Raw genomic sequence first — 14690 nt, 5'->3', positions numbered from 1 at the left:
ACGACAGCAAATGAGCGTGGTCAGAAATGAGACGTCCCTGGAGTGCCGGCGTAAGTCGAGGAACATATCACATCCTCTACAGTCGGTGCGGCTGAGCAAGGATGTGGTTCACTGGCAAATATTACCCAAACGGCTGCAGAGTCAGCTTGTACCCGAATGGACGTGGCACAGCAGACTTAGCAAGTGGTCCCGAGAACCAGGAAACTCATATGACGGGAGACCCAGCCCCTGGGGAATAAGCAACGGCAACGCCGCAGTGAGACAGGGCAGCTCGCCGACCTGAACAGGGCATCTGACCTCTTCGCACAGAAAAGTCCCCGATGAAGGGAGGAATGCTTGCGATGCTGCAGTGTTGTTTTTTCTTTTCCATCTGCGTTTGGATTGTCCGCCGAGATGACGGCGCATCGTCGTATTTGCTTCCTCCCGGACACAGCTCCCGAACTACCCTGAAGACATGTTTGATTCAAGAAACGAGGCTTTTGAAGCTGAATGTCTCAGATGTCGACAGAAGCAAATCCGACATGGTCCTGATCCAGGTTCGCGGAGCAGACCGACCATTCCGCATGCGCCGGGCCCGGCTATCTGAGCTCAGCTGATTTGAGCCAAGCCAGAGTCAGAATTCACACAGCAGTGAGCATGCTGTCTCCTCGAGCCACACACGGGCCCGGGCGATGAAGCTGCAGCAATGAACGTAGCGGACGTTGTGAGACGTGCGGAGGTCTCTCATCCTTTATTTTTGTTCGTCCCCGGGCCTTTCGACAGCTCGAGCCGCGGTTGCAGCTTCAGCTTCAGCTCATGTGGGGTCCGGAGCTGCCAACCCTGCGGTGCAGAACCGATGGCATGCCAGCACAACTCACGGGCTCGGACTGTCTCGGGGTTGAAACGCGGTTCAGACGAGTCGAATACCGGGGTTCAGAACAGCCCCCGATCCACAAATAGACGACCTGTCAGGTCGCCGAACCATCACCGGGCTCCAACGTCAAGCTTGACAGTTCCAAAGCAGCCCAGCGTCTCGGAGCCGGGCCCCCGTGGAAGTTCATCACTAAGAAAAAACCCATCGTCATGGTTTCCGTGCCATCGCACCCGCATCTGTAATTCCATTCCACGACCGCCGAGATTCTTTCCTACGTCCACGCCCTCTGCAAGGGTTTTTGTCATCTCTGAATACCTCTCCACGTGGGTGTAGACAAAAGTCTTGCTACCTAGCTTCAGTCTAGACTCGCTGGCCGGCCCACAGTCCAGGCGAACATCGCGGGTCAACGAAAAACAGGTGCGCCGAAGAAAAAAAAAACACTGATTTTTTCCTTCGAGCTACCCACAATGACCAAGACGCCCCACACAATGAGTCCTTCGACGACGCGCCTGCGCGGCCCCCGACGCAAAGCGGCTCGTCTGCTGACGTCAAAAATGCGTGGGAAATCCCTGTGAAAATTTTCTCCATGGTGAAGGACAAAGAGAAAAAAGGACGAAAGCCCACTTGGCGTCCTTGGTTCGTTGCCCAAAACGACTTGGGAGTCCGGCCCAAAGGCCCGATGTATCCACAGGTTCACCCGCGCGTCCTCGCCAACAAGAGGCGAATGGTATGTGAGAGGATGGGAAAGGGAGGAAAAACTTCCTCGCGTGGCTCCGGGCCCCCTGGCCGGCTCTGGTTGGATGCGTGCCTGATCTCTGGCAGCCATCAGCCCTGTCGCACATTAGCCCTGACAGAGCGTCCCTCTTCCGCCCTCGTCCCATCACATCAGGCACAAGAACGCTGACCCACATATTTGAAAATCATGACCCCTGCCCAATGTAAATCACACTAGAAGCACGCTAGAAAGCCAGGAACTCCGCGCACTGGCCATCAAGGTGGATCCGAAAGGCGGGACTCCGCTAAATGGAAGCACGCTAGAAGGACGGGAGAACGCTCGAAATAGACAGGGATGTCGTGTCTGAAGAATTTGAGAGGCTCGCGGACCCCTGGCTTCGCATCTCTTTGGAGTCATTCTGCTTTTATTTCCGTGGAAATGCCCGTCCTGGTTGCATCCGAGGCCCTGGTCCCGCGAGTGTTGTGCATATCAAAGTTACTCAGCGTCAATAGCCAATTCCCAGAACAAGCCAAGGGACATGAAGGTGGCAGCAGCAAGCCCGACGGAAATCCGTAATGACTGCCTAAGCAAGCCAGCCAACTAGGGAACGAAACAACAACTCGAAGCACCCTCACCTCGAACCACAGACGACGGCGGAGCTTCCTCTTACATAACCCGCGGCGTGAGGCTTGCAGAAGGGCGCGTCTCGGTGCAACCCGAGATATGCCCAGCACCCTCGCAAGCCACACCATGCACCATGCCTCCAGTCGCGGCGACATTCCGGCCGCTCATCGCCGGCTGAACTCCATGCCGGGGGACAGGCTCGGATTCCACAGGGCGTAGCGCCGCTGCACCTCGGAGCAAAGTCCAGCGTGCAATGACAGAGCGCAGCAGAAGGCAGGCAAGGAAAGGAAAGCCACACTCGTCCCGTGCGTGCCAAAGCCGTGAACCCTTGCCAATGCACGTCGCACCCGGCACGCGCCACGGGCCAGTGATACGACGCGCGCACCGTGGCACAGCGCCCGGCGTAAGCCACGAGCGGTGAGGATAACACGCGGGTCAGCATGCACCGTCCCGCGTCTGATAGGGCGGTTTGTAAAGTAACGGATGGCCCTCCCCAGTTGGCCATGCCGTATGTGCGGCTGTACAGAAGAGGACGACATTCGGGATTGAGCTTACAGCATCCTACATAGCAGCATCGGCTATTCGGTTTGGCTCCTCGAGTTACCATTGGACCCCCACGATGCTCGAGATGCTCTCTACCCCTCAGCCACTTTCTCCGTCCCTAAATTGCGGGAGGTTATGGTCCTTCTCCACACCGACTACGAACAGTTTGAAGCAGCACTGCGTAGAATGTGACTTGGTGTTCTGTACAATACCGGTAAAGGGCGGAATGCGAGCGCACGCCATCCAGCCCGATTCTCTCAATCCTCGCCAGCCCTATTTACGAGACCTGCTGCAGCATCAGCGGACTCGCTGCTACGTTCCATTGTGTGCTGTGCTGCTGCTATGCCGTGCTTCATAAGGAGCTTATCAATGGCCTTGCATTGTAATCATCGTGCCTAGACACTCCCGCCCATCCCCCATTCGCCGGCGTGGGTTGCTGTGTAAGCTCACCACCCTCAAGCAGTGCGCGCCATGGGCGGTTTCCACCGAGGGGCCCGCTTGCAGGGCTGCATTCTTGCATCCCTCCCCATGCCTCCCTTTCGGCAATCCCACGATGCTGACATGAAAGGAAGGGTAGGGACGGAATTGCGATGCGTCTGATGATTATACAGCCCCCACGCACATCTCAATTTATTCCCAGGTGCGGGAATAAGTAGGCAAGGAGGAGGCCAGTGCGTGGTTGGTGATCACGAACGCAAAGGAGCATGGGCCAGCCGTTGTTACCGCTGGATTGGGAGCTGATTGTCTGGAGGAATAGAAGCTTTTAGGCTTTTCGGCAACAATCGTAATGACGCGAATGCGACGGCAGGAGAGTCGCTGACACTGGACGGATGACTGACTGATGTTGAGGTGCTCCACACAAAAGAGCGCGCATCCATACCTAGGTGTTGGTTTCGCGTACCGAGGGCTGTCCGTCTGCCCGTCGGGGCCACGGCTACATGTGAACCGTGCGGGTAGTTCGGAAGTAGGTATGTACGTACCTAGCTCAGAAGGAGAGGGGCCAGGGTCCGTTACCATCACCTGACAAGGCTCACGGCCGTGAAAGATGCCGAACTCCCATTCTCTTTTCTCCTTCTTAAACCCGGACCATCGTTGAGAACCGGGAAGCCTTTCGGACGACACGGGACCACAACGTGAGCCCCGTTTCCTTCCCTTCACTCCAACGTTTTTTTTGTTGCGGAGAGAGTCGGGCCAGGAGATGGCACGGGGTCTCGTCCCCATGCCCGGGACGAAAAGCTTCAGGAACCTATGGGAGAAGGAATGGATGCAAACGCCGTATTCCGCCGCATGTGCTGTGGATAACGGAAACATGTACCCTGCGGTCGCGGGTTTTCTTGCAAGAAAAAACGTGGGGTTTTTCCTGTCTGGGTTTCCGCCAGGCACAGCCGCCCCCAAATCCCGCGACTCTGGAAACGCAAATTCAAACAGTGGTCACGCGCGAAAACCGGGCGGCCTGATCCACCATCCCGGCCTCCGCTCGGCTGCCGCAGTAGAAACACCACCACGTACAGATACGACAGGAACAAAACACCCCTTGACGTGTAACCGTGGCTTGGAGGTTTCTCACGAGAGACGGGGACGGCGTGTCGGTTCGTTGCCAATGGGCATGGAATCCTTCTCGAACGGGCACGAGATTGGTTGAACCGCATTCGCGGTCAAAGCGAGAGAGAGGCAGAAAGGTACAGGTAACGGGGGCATTGGCATGCACGCAGCAGCAAGCCACGCTCGATGATGCCGTGGATTCTTACACGTCCACTCCAAAGTCGCAGTAGGCAGACAGGCCGGCAGATTGGCCTGATGGCTCATATTGACTCAATAGCTGTCCTGCATCTTTTGGCTGCTGCATGTCCGATACAATAGGTAGGCTGGTCGGCCAGATTGGGGATAGTGGAAGGGGGGTGTACGTTATGGCTTGAAACCGGCCACCCCTGGTCCATCCCGTCACCCAGATGACTGATGACTGATGAGCAATCTTGATTGATGATGAGTGCGTTTTCTTTCGAGAGCTGTCCGATTCCTCCGATGCCCAATCACGGTGCCGATGGGGCCTCGATGCCTCCCAGTCCCCAAGGTCGGACGGCCAAACCCATCATCCCAAGAGACTTTGTTTCGGCATGGGCAAAGTCGGAGACGGGTTGACGGCTCCTAGTTGGGCTTTTGTCATCACTAGACGACTTCCGTGCGACCAAGAACACGGGATCCCTGGTTTCGTTGTCGTCTCCAGGGGAACGGGACAAGTCGGCGGACGGTAATGACTGTTCCCAGCGCGAGCGACTGACGATCTGCCCATATCTCCGTGCCTGACAGCAATTGACGCAAAGAAACGTTAACAGGTATCAACAATTGGGCGACGGTCAGGCTTGCCAACGACGTGTCTCTGCTGCGGCGCCGCGTTGATGCTGCCCCGTCGCCCGGGGCAATCGTTCTGTGCGAAGGACTGGGGTGGGTACGAAAGCCGATTCATCATGACCCTGTGGCTGAGGGCCCCCGTCCAGGCACCAGCCGTAAAGACAGGAAAAAGTACGAGTGCGAGATACGACCAGACGTTATGCCCAACGCGGAGCGGAGAGTGTGTTCTGTAAGCAGTACCTGGGGGAGCGAGAGTGGACTGCTACGTTGCCTTCAGCCCTACATAGTACAAACAATATGGGCTCGGAGCCATTCGTAACTCCGTACGGCTCCAAGACACACCTACTTGTTGCTCGCAAGGGGTTGTGATTGGCGCGTGTCCGACGACTCTAACCATAGAGCCAGTAAGCTGGTTCCCCAGCTAATTACCACTCACCCCATCGCGTCCCAGGCTCGCACTCGCAGCCAGCCCCAGGGCATTTGGAGCGGAGCCGACGGGCGGCCAGGGCGGTGCAAGCTAATGCTGTTGCTGTGCTATGCTGTGTGTATGGCCCATTTGATTATGCTGCCCTGCAGCATTCGCGGCCGCAGTCGTGGCCTTCCACTCCGCGGCGCCGTGGATTGAGCCGGGGTTTCCAGGTAGCAACCGCGCTCGGTCTGCTCGCTTTCCTGTCCACGTACGGGGACAGTCTGGTAGTACTACTGGCATTATCCCAATTGGGAAAGGATAGCGACATCAAGACCCCTCGCAGCCTTGGCCCAGGGCGAGCGATTGGGTTGGCAACTGTATATGTTGGGACGGAACTGGCATTAAGGCCCGTCCCAGTTTTATTATTATTACTATTCGCTTGCTGGCGTCAGCTTGTCACAGATGCCTCGTGTGCGAATTACAATCTCAAGGGGGAACATGAAAACAATAGCCATCCCTTTCTGTGCGTGCATGCGAGTGTGACAACGGAAATGATGACGGGGGTGCGCCGGGGCCGGCAAAGAAGCATAAGTTGCGTAAGGCAGCGGCTTGGGTATTTGCAATGTTCGTCGGGCGTGTCAGACGAAATTGAGGGCAGCCGGGTTAGCATGAGACGATGCGCCTGACGACATGATGGGGGATTCGATTCGTAAGGTGAAGGCGCCAGGCCTCGGCGGTGGTGTTGATTAATCGACGGTTCGGTCGGTGGTGGGTGCGGAGTTATGCTATCCCCTATGTCCCGTCATGATGGACAATTTGGGGGGGTCGCTAGGGCGTAGAGTTTTGGACGGATTTGATTACAGAGAAAAAGCCAGCACTAGCTGACAAACGTCGACGATTATCCATCCAAGTGACTCGAAAAGGGTAGAAAGAGGTGGTGACGGGTTTCGGAGATACGTACCCATGCCTGCCCAGTCGTGCTTTCGTTCTTTCCGCCGTGTGCGTCAGACCCGACGCTTAGAATTCGAGGCTAGTCGCACCGCACCTGCGCACGGCGCACCGGGCAGCGTAGGTAAGCTGGAAAGTCCGAACACCACCCGCGCCAGCAACGCACGCTCGCTGGGCTGGGCGGAGGCTCGGGAAGCACCCTCGGCCTCGCTGATGACAAACGCCGCCCAAAGTCCACGACCCGCCGTCCACAATAATTGTGCGTGTGCGATGAGTCTTCCACCGTCCCGTCCTTCCACACCCCCCTCCCCACACCCTGATTCCCTGGGCAAGTCATCCACCCCCTGCACCTGCACCGCGCCGGGTGGGACTCGTACACACCCCTCCCCCCCTGGTCACCGCTCCTCCTTGTCTTTTCTTCTCTCCGAGCCCGACAAAGTCCAGGTCAGCGAGCAAGTGGATGAGACCCAAGTTAAAAGAAAAGTGTTTCCCTTTCCCAACCAGATCTAGAAATCCCATCACCATCCAGCCTCAGCTTCACAGACTCACAGACAGATCAAGATCGGTATCCCATTCCAAGAAGAAACTTGACCACTATACAACATCACCGACCTTGTCTATCCCTCTCCCTATTCGCCTCGCCTTGCCTCTCGAGACTATCAAAGCATCACAGACCAAGCAAGCTAGCCTAGGCATCCCTGCACCAACCATCTACCGCCAACCGACCCCCCGATCTCGCTTTGAGTCATAACTGCCAAAATCGCGACATATCAGTCACCGTTGGTGCACAGTCACACAAAATGTCGACAACAACCACTACTGTTACCTTTCCTCCTCACACACAACAACACCGCTCTTCTTCGTCACCTCTCCGCCTCGCCGTCCAGAAGAAGAAGATGAGCATCACCCAGACCTACTACCTCGCCCACAAGGCCCGGGCCAAGCTCTCCTCGGAGGCGGCCCGCGCCGACCACGACCTCCGCCTGCTCGTCGGCCACGCCAACCTCCTCGACTCGCTGATGCTTGAGCTCGCCGACGCCGAGCGGGAACAAGAAAGCTGGTTCAACCAGTCGGTCCGCGGTGCCACCAAGAGCGAGGAGCGCCACGTGCAATGGGCCGACTCCATCATCGAGGATCCCGAGGATGACTGGCACGCCGACGACGCCTCCGACTCGGACGACTCCTCTTCAGACTCCTCCGATGACGACTACGACGAGGAGGACATTGAGATGGCCGACACCGTCTCCCTCCGCCGCATGCCCTCCGCCGCCCCCGCATCACCGAGGACTACTACCGTCGAGGTGTCGGAAGACTACGACATGGAGGACGACCTCGAGGAGGACTACGCACAGCTCGAGCTTGTCCGCACACCATCCCACTCCAGCAGCAGCTCACCACCGGAGCTCGAGCACGACTCTGACGTCTCGGAAGACGAGTCGATGCCCCCATCACCGCCAAACGCCGTGCTCACCTTCTCCGAGAAGGAAGCCAAGGAAGAGATCTCACAACAACAACAAAACAGCGACGGCTCCTTCTACTCAGAAGGCTACTACCTGCCGCCTCGGAACCCAGCAAGGCTCGTGTCTGCCATCTCGGTGTACTAAAAAGTACGCACTCGGGCATGGTCTCGCACTTGTTCGTCTACGGTTTTACATGATCTCTTCTTTGGTTTATACAGCGAGCGTTTTGCATATTACGGCGTTTCTCCTACCGATACCAACAAAACGGCATGGGTCAACGATTATGGGGTTTACATCATGACAGCAATGTCGCCAATCGGGAATTTCATCTCTTCTCTTTTCTTATGTTGCAACGAAAAGCAAGGCACTAATGTGGATCACATATTGAGGGCCTTGATGGATAATGGGCGATTATTGGGAATTTCATTTTTTCTCTTCTGCTGCCGCTCCCCGGCTCCCAATCGTGGAGACTTTGTGGTTGAGTGGTCCAGCCTTGTGTTACAGACAGATAGATACCAGCGCCGCTAGGGGGTTGACACCAGTTCCCCTCTGAAAAAGCGAGCCCAGAACCAGATATCAATTGAAACAAGCTTCAATCTGAACCCCCTCTTCCCAACTTTTTATTTTGCGAATGTTTACGCGTGAGGAGGTCGAGATTGCATCATTGCTTTTCATTCGCCTCATCTTGCGGTACGAAACTGACTGTCGAGTCATTTAGGCAGCCCACATGATTCAGCATCGAGCCGACAAAGCGCTTGGCTGCACCAAAGGACAAGAACCAATACACCTTCAGGTACCAGATGCGCGCCGTGCGATCTCGGCAGATCGGCCTCGCTCAACATCCGTCCTCCCATCCCTCGCTTACCTCATCCGAGAGAGACTCAAAGTCCCAAGACTCCCTCAGCTGGACCAGTTCCGCCCGACATTCTATCGGCACGCCCCTCCCGTCTGCCCCTTGGCACCACGCCCTAGCGCTGCCGCAGCCGTATCGCAGGCGAATCACCAAGGGAATTTCGTCGTGGCATTTACGGACTTTGGCGGTGTGTTTTAACTCCCTTTTCCCTTTCCCGAGGGCTGTCGGATTTAACACGCCAAAAAGGGCTGCCTGGAGACGAGGAAGCGAAAAAAAAAAGTCCGACTAGTGGACCAGGCACCCGAACCAATTGCGCCAAAGAATGTCACCGACAATAGTCACCGGCAAACAGGACATGGGTTTAGGGATGCGACGCTGGGTCGCGACCGACAATTGGAGCCGGTCCTGTAGTAGACGGTGAGGGACTGAGGCAGTGAGCGAGGCGACGACTAGGTCTACGACTACGACGACAACGACGACGACGACGTCAACTTTTCGAAATGGTCTGATATGATTGAATCTGGCCAGGTCAGTTGCCTCTGGTCCGGCCAAGACAAGCGAGTGCGAATCAAGCATGGCGGAGTTGGAGTTTACCCTCGAATAAGGCGATACGAGGACGACCTGCGAAGGAATTAAAAAGGCGTGCATCCGTATACGGTGGGCGCGGGGATGCGCGGCCTTGACAGCGAATGCGAGTTGCCGAGAGTGCCAGTCATCACCTTTCCCCCCCTTCGCTGGTTCGGGCTCCCGCTACCACAGGGCGTGCGAGCGAGCGGACGGACGAATCCCGCCCGACTGGAGACGGCGAGCCAAAAGAAGCTAAACCAAGGCCAACGCCAAAGTGCTACCCGACTCCCAAGAACAACCAAAGGGCGAGCTTGCGCAAGGCATGTCAATAGCACCCGAGAGACGATAATCGCAACGATTGGAACCCGCTCGACACGTCTCCTCCACCCCTCGGGGGCCGGCTGTTGCGGCGCTGCGGGTTTTGCGGCGCCCGCTTGGGCCTCCGGGCACCACGTGTGCTCCGCCTCTCTCAATCAGGCCCCCCCTTCCCTTGCCATCTTCTCCAGGGCGGTAGCGACCCTCACCCCGGCTGACATACAGGGCGCAGCACGCAGCGAGATCTCGCTTCAGATTGGAAAACTGGCAGATTAAAGGGCGGATAATGGGAGATGGGCATGGCATGATGGTTGGGCTTGACCTGGCCCTCCTTGTCTGTGTCGCGACTGACGAGTGTCCCGGGGCCCTGGTCATTCGTCCGTCGTGGACGGCTGAAGACAGGATTCACGGTTTTGGGGGCCGGTTGTCAGATTGTCAGATTTGTGTTGCCCACGAGCCAGCGTTTGCTGGACAGCGCATTGTCCCCGCGATGCTGACGCCGGGACGACCTGCCCAACGCCAAATCTCTCGCCGTGAGCCGGTTCTGAATGGCCTGGCTTATCCGCGATAAGCACGGCTGAAAGTTGGAGGTTAGAGTTTCCCTATTGGAAATGATTAATCCGGTCTGCAAGACCGCATACCACATGCCAACGGAGAGATTCCAGCGCCGACTTCGCTCTGCAACGGGCGGCGCAAATGTCATTGAGCCGAACGGCCGTCGACAGCGAAGGATGAACGGGGTGGGTGGGAGGAGATGTCGATCTAGTGCCGCCCGCCCGCCGCCGTCGGACGCCTCAGCCGATCCGGCCTCGTCGGTTCAGGGCATCACAGCGAGCAATTAGACTCGCCAACGTCGCAATCAACGAAGCCATCGGACCATTGGCACACAAACACCCCCGCCTTTTGTCGCTCGCCAGTCTCGGCAAAGAACTTTAAACCAAAAGCAACCGAAAAAACAAAACAAAAAACTCGGGACGAGTAGTGGTTCGTCGGGAAGGGGCAGTAACACCTGACATGCCAGCGCGGTTTGTTTCACCTGATGTGCTTTTCCCGATCGAGGCCTCTCGATGTCCCGCCGAGGGGTTGGAAAAGACGTCAACTTCTGTTTCTGCGCACGTAATCGTACCGGAACCGAACTCGATCAGTCCTCCGGGCACGGGTAAGTGTGCTTGACAGAAGGACAAATGTGCGTTAGGAGCGAGGCTAGGCCGGTGCACTAATCAACAAGCTCGCGGCAACTGTGTCACCCGCGCGGTGCGTTTCTTTGCTTCGCTTGACCGCCCCCCGTTTCGCCAGCCAGCCCTGCCTTTTGGAATAAACAAGCAGAGAAGAGATTTTTTTCGTCCCTGGCATGTTTATCGTGGAGCGTGATCAACTGCGGTTGAGCGCCTCAACATGGTGAAAAGCAGGGCGGTGAAGACAGGATCCCTTGGGGGGTCCTTTGGACGGCTAGACAAGCATAATGGGAAATTGGCCCAACCTCGTTGCCCTAGTCGCTTGCTTCGTGGCCCTGTGAAAGTGCGTGCAGGTGACACGTCCACGGCCTCTTGTGTTTTCCTTCTCCTTATCACCCCCGGATGAGACACAGATGGGACCTGACCTCTTTTTTTTTGGGGGGCGTGGGGTGCCCATCTGGACCCTATCTACCTTGCTTGGTCGTCGATCATTTGAGGCTGCACTGGGCGGGAGAGGGGAGGGGGAGCTGCATGGGATTTTGTGCAAAGGGGGCACGGGCCAGGTTGGTCCAGGTCCATTGGCGGATGATGAACGAGTGTCGTCGTGCACGCAACCCCGGTCGTGAATAGCGAGGGAGGGTTAAATGCCTGCTTTGACAGGCCTCGTTCTCCGTGCTTTTTTGACGGGAATCCGGCAAGGGGATGGATGAGAGGGACGGGCATGATGTAGCGTTGGCGTAAGTAGAGGTCATGATGGCGATTTCCTTCGACATGAACCCCCGCCATGGGACGGAGTGCTTCCTCCTTATCGATAAGGGGGGAGGGAGGCGATTGCGGCTGCCGGGCCATGATCTTCAGACGTGCATCCATCATGTCATGTGCTCCACGGGTGTCGTCGTGGTTTATGCCATCGCGCTTGGTCATCGCTGATGATCTGTCGATAAGAGGACGGCTCATGGATCTGGACCTGGTGAGGGGGGGTTTCGAGGCCTCGACGCCTCAAGGTCTCGACTTGCTGATGGCGGACGCTGCTTGGTTCATCCGCCTTGCACTGACCCATCGTTCTCTAACACGCTCCATCCACATTCCACGTACTCTACGCCTCCTCCTTTCTCCGCCGTACCAGAGCGGGAGGGGTTGAGGGAGGGGGCGTCGGGGTGCGGCGGTGCGGAAAGGGCTGGGCTGCTGCTTTGTGCGAGGAGAGAGTCTCGATGAGTCGACGTGAACCTCTCTCTCTCCCTCTCTCTCAGCACGGCGGAGACGAGGTGTGTGGAAATTCTGCGGGGGTGGGCTGTCACCGCTGTCCAAGCGACGATTCGCAGTAGATTCGCAAGGGGCTGAGATATTGGAGGATCGTGGGTTACACCGTTCGACGCCAAATGCTGTCAGAAAACGGTCAGGAGAAGCGAGCGCCCGGACGAGATGCCCCGCTGCCCCGGACATTTTTGATTCACGGTTAGATGGTGTGCCTGAAATCAATCTCACGATAGTGTCTTCTTTTTTTTTTGTGCTGCGCGCAGATTCTGTTGCTTTGCTTGCCTTGCCTTGTCCTGTTTGCGGGCTCCACCGCTGCAAAAAAGTGTGGCTTGGCATTGGAGTTAATCTCATATCCTTAAGTCCAGAACTTACGGTTCGCTTCCCCTTCCTCGATGACTGTAAAGCCCGGGGCCGAAAGTGGATTTGCTGCTGCTGATGCTGTAAGCGTAGGTGTGGATGTGGGTGTGGTTATAGCGCGGCCCCGCAGGGAGTGTGTGGATTGAAATTTGTGCAAAGTCGACTGGGCTTGATTTCGTAAGCCGGAGACTTGATGGGTACAATTATTCATCACTGTCCCACACTTTTCCGCGGCGGGTCTCGGGCCCATCTTGGTTGGAAATCAATGCCACACACCCCCCTAAAACGTGCAAATGCAAGCAACACCTGCGGGCCGCGTCTGTACAGAGTACCTTAGTAGGTTGGTTGTTTGATCCACAGGCCCTCGCAGTAGAACGTGCTGGACCTTCGAGACCGAGTCACCGAGTACCCTGTGGCTTTCCGCGGCCGTCGTGGCAGGTTGGTCAGGTCTCGGCTTGCCAGTGATTGAGGCCGTTGCTCGGTGAAGCCATCGTCGGCTGTCTGCAGTCTGCATGCAGTATACGATCGCGCTTGGGGGGGGGCTGGGTGGTCTCAACGGCCGCGATCGCGAGATTCGTGCACCCGCCGACGATGGCGAGACGAGGGCTCATCGCTCCCAGATGACTCTCAAACAAGTTACACGTCGAAACGGGACGCGGATTCTTCTGAAGCAAAACAGCAGGCGCTTCCTAAACGCTGCTGCGCCAGCTCACGTCCGAAGCATCACTAGGGTTTCCCACCTTCGTCTCACCGCCGCGCCGAAGGGACTCCACACCGAGCCGTCCGGGTGTACGAGGAATCCCAAGCAGCGGTTTGCTCGCTCACCTGCCTACCCACCCACCCATCCATTCACACGGCGACACGGGAGGAAACAAGAGTTGGCCCGTGGCCGTCCGGGTTCCTGGCATGGCTGCTGGTTGGTGCGGTCTGCATGTCTCTCACGGCAACGTTTTTTTGGTGGAGGGGGGGCTCGAGGAAACACCGTCCGACGAAACCTTCCGACGGGTGTCATCCGAGCAAAGACGGTGTGTTCCAAAGGAGACGGGATGATGGATGGTCCGGACGCGCGTCTGACGGATGAACGTGATGTCGACGTTGACGACCTGACACGCATCCCATGACGGATAGCTCGCGGCCTCGTCAACCTCCTCGACGGCTCCTAACCGCAGCCAGGGGCTTTAATTACAAGTCTAAAAGCTAAGTGCGCGTCGCTCTCTCGCACTCGTTCTGCATCCCGCGGACGACTGCGCCCAGCGTTCGGGTGGGGGTGTGACAAGAACTGAGAACACGCGGAACGAACAAGCGCGGCGCGGGTGCGGACTTCGCAGCTCCCTCCAACTCCGACGAACGCGCAGTGTGAGAGAGAGCCTGAACCCCGTCATCGACTTTCTGTTCGCGCCGCTTACCTCAGCTCACCCTTGGCCTCGTCTACCTACTCTAACCTTAAAAGTCGCTAGCCTGCGGGAGCGACAGAGCTAAACGCAAGAGTCGTAAAGGACACGCGCGGGTTTAACATCGGGCGTTGCGCAGGAAATCCGGTGCTTCGGGGAGATGCCAAAGTCCGGGCTCGACCTTTTCGCACACCAGCGGTCTCCATAATTTAGACGTTCGCTCCCTCTTTGACAGTGCCAGTTCCGCGGGTGCCGTTCTGGACCCTTAAAATGATGAAGTCATTCAAACTGCTGATCTCTCGAACGGGACGAGACAGATTAGCTCGTTCGGACGGCGGGACTTCCCTGGTGCAAGGCCCCGGCGCTCTCCTCTCCAAAGATGATGCCGTCATGGTTTTGCGCCGATGGGCTTGGGTGATCGGCAAGGGAGGTTGCTGATGGGCAGGGGGCGACTCGGCGGGCTTGGCTTGTCGTTGGGATCGGGGTCGCGGATCGGTGTGGTTCTTTGGTTGCCGTGATGGCTGGGTCTAGTGTTCTTCTGCTGTAGTTCCCCGTCCCGTCAGAGCCGTCCAACCGTACAATTGGGAGTCACCACCTGTTCGTGGAGGCATTGGCGTCTCGGCTGTTCGACCGATTATTGTGTGCGACCGGTTTGATTATTACGGCCTCGGTCTCAGTGCGTGATAGTTTGGCCCTTCTGTCGTTGCCCGATGTGAGCGCGGAGGCCCGGACTCCCCGGTCTTGTAGGCGGCGGGTCCGAGCCGACATCAGCTCAGCTTATCGGAGGAGTGGAGACGCCAGCGGCATATGGGGCCGCCGCTCGAGGCGGGTTTGGTCCATTGCGTTTCTTACCTTTTGAATTGAACACTTGAAA

General features: G+C 57.2%; 1 protein-coding gene across 1 annotated transcript; it reads left to right on the top strand.

The window, feature by feature from the left end:
* Positions 1-7241: 7241 nt before the first annotated feature.
* ColSpa_08111 (uncharacterized protein) lies at positions 7242-8045 on the top strand (the record flags this gene model as incomplete). Its single annotated transcript, XM_049274323.1, has 1 exon — positions 7242-8045. The coding sequence occupies one exon, from the start codon at positions 7242-7244 to the stop codon at positions 8043-8045; it is 804 nt and encodes a 267-aa protein (XP_049130280.1).
* Positions 8046-14690: the final 6645 nt, after the last annotated feature.

Source organism: Colletotrichum spaethianum (assembly GCF_022836535.1).
Source record: "Colletotrichum spaethianum MAFF 239500 DNA, contig21, whole genome shotgun sequence".
Taxonomy (NCBI): Eukaryota; Fungi; Ascomycota; class Sordariomycetes; order Glomerellales; family Glomerellaceae; genus Colletotrichum; species Colletotrichum spaethianum.
The sequence above is the reverse complement of the archived record's forward strand: the minus strand, read 5'-3'. Positions and strand labels throughout refer to the sequence as shown.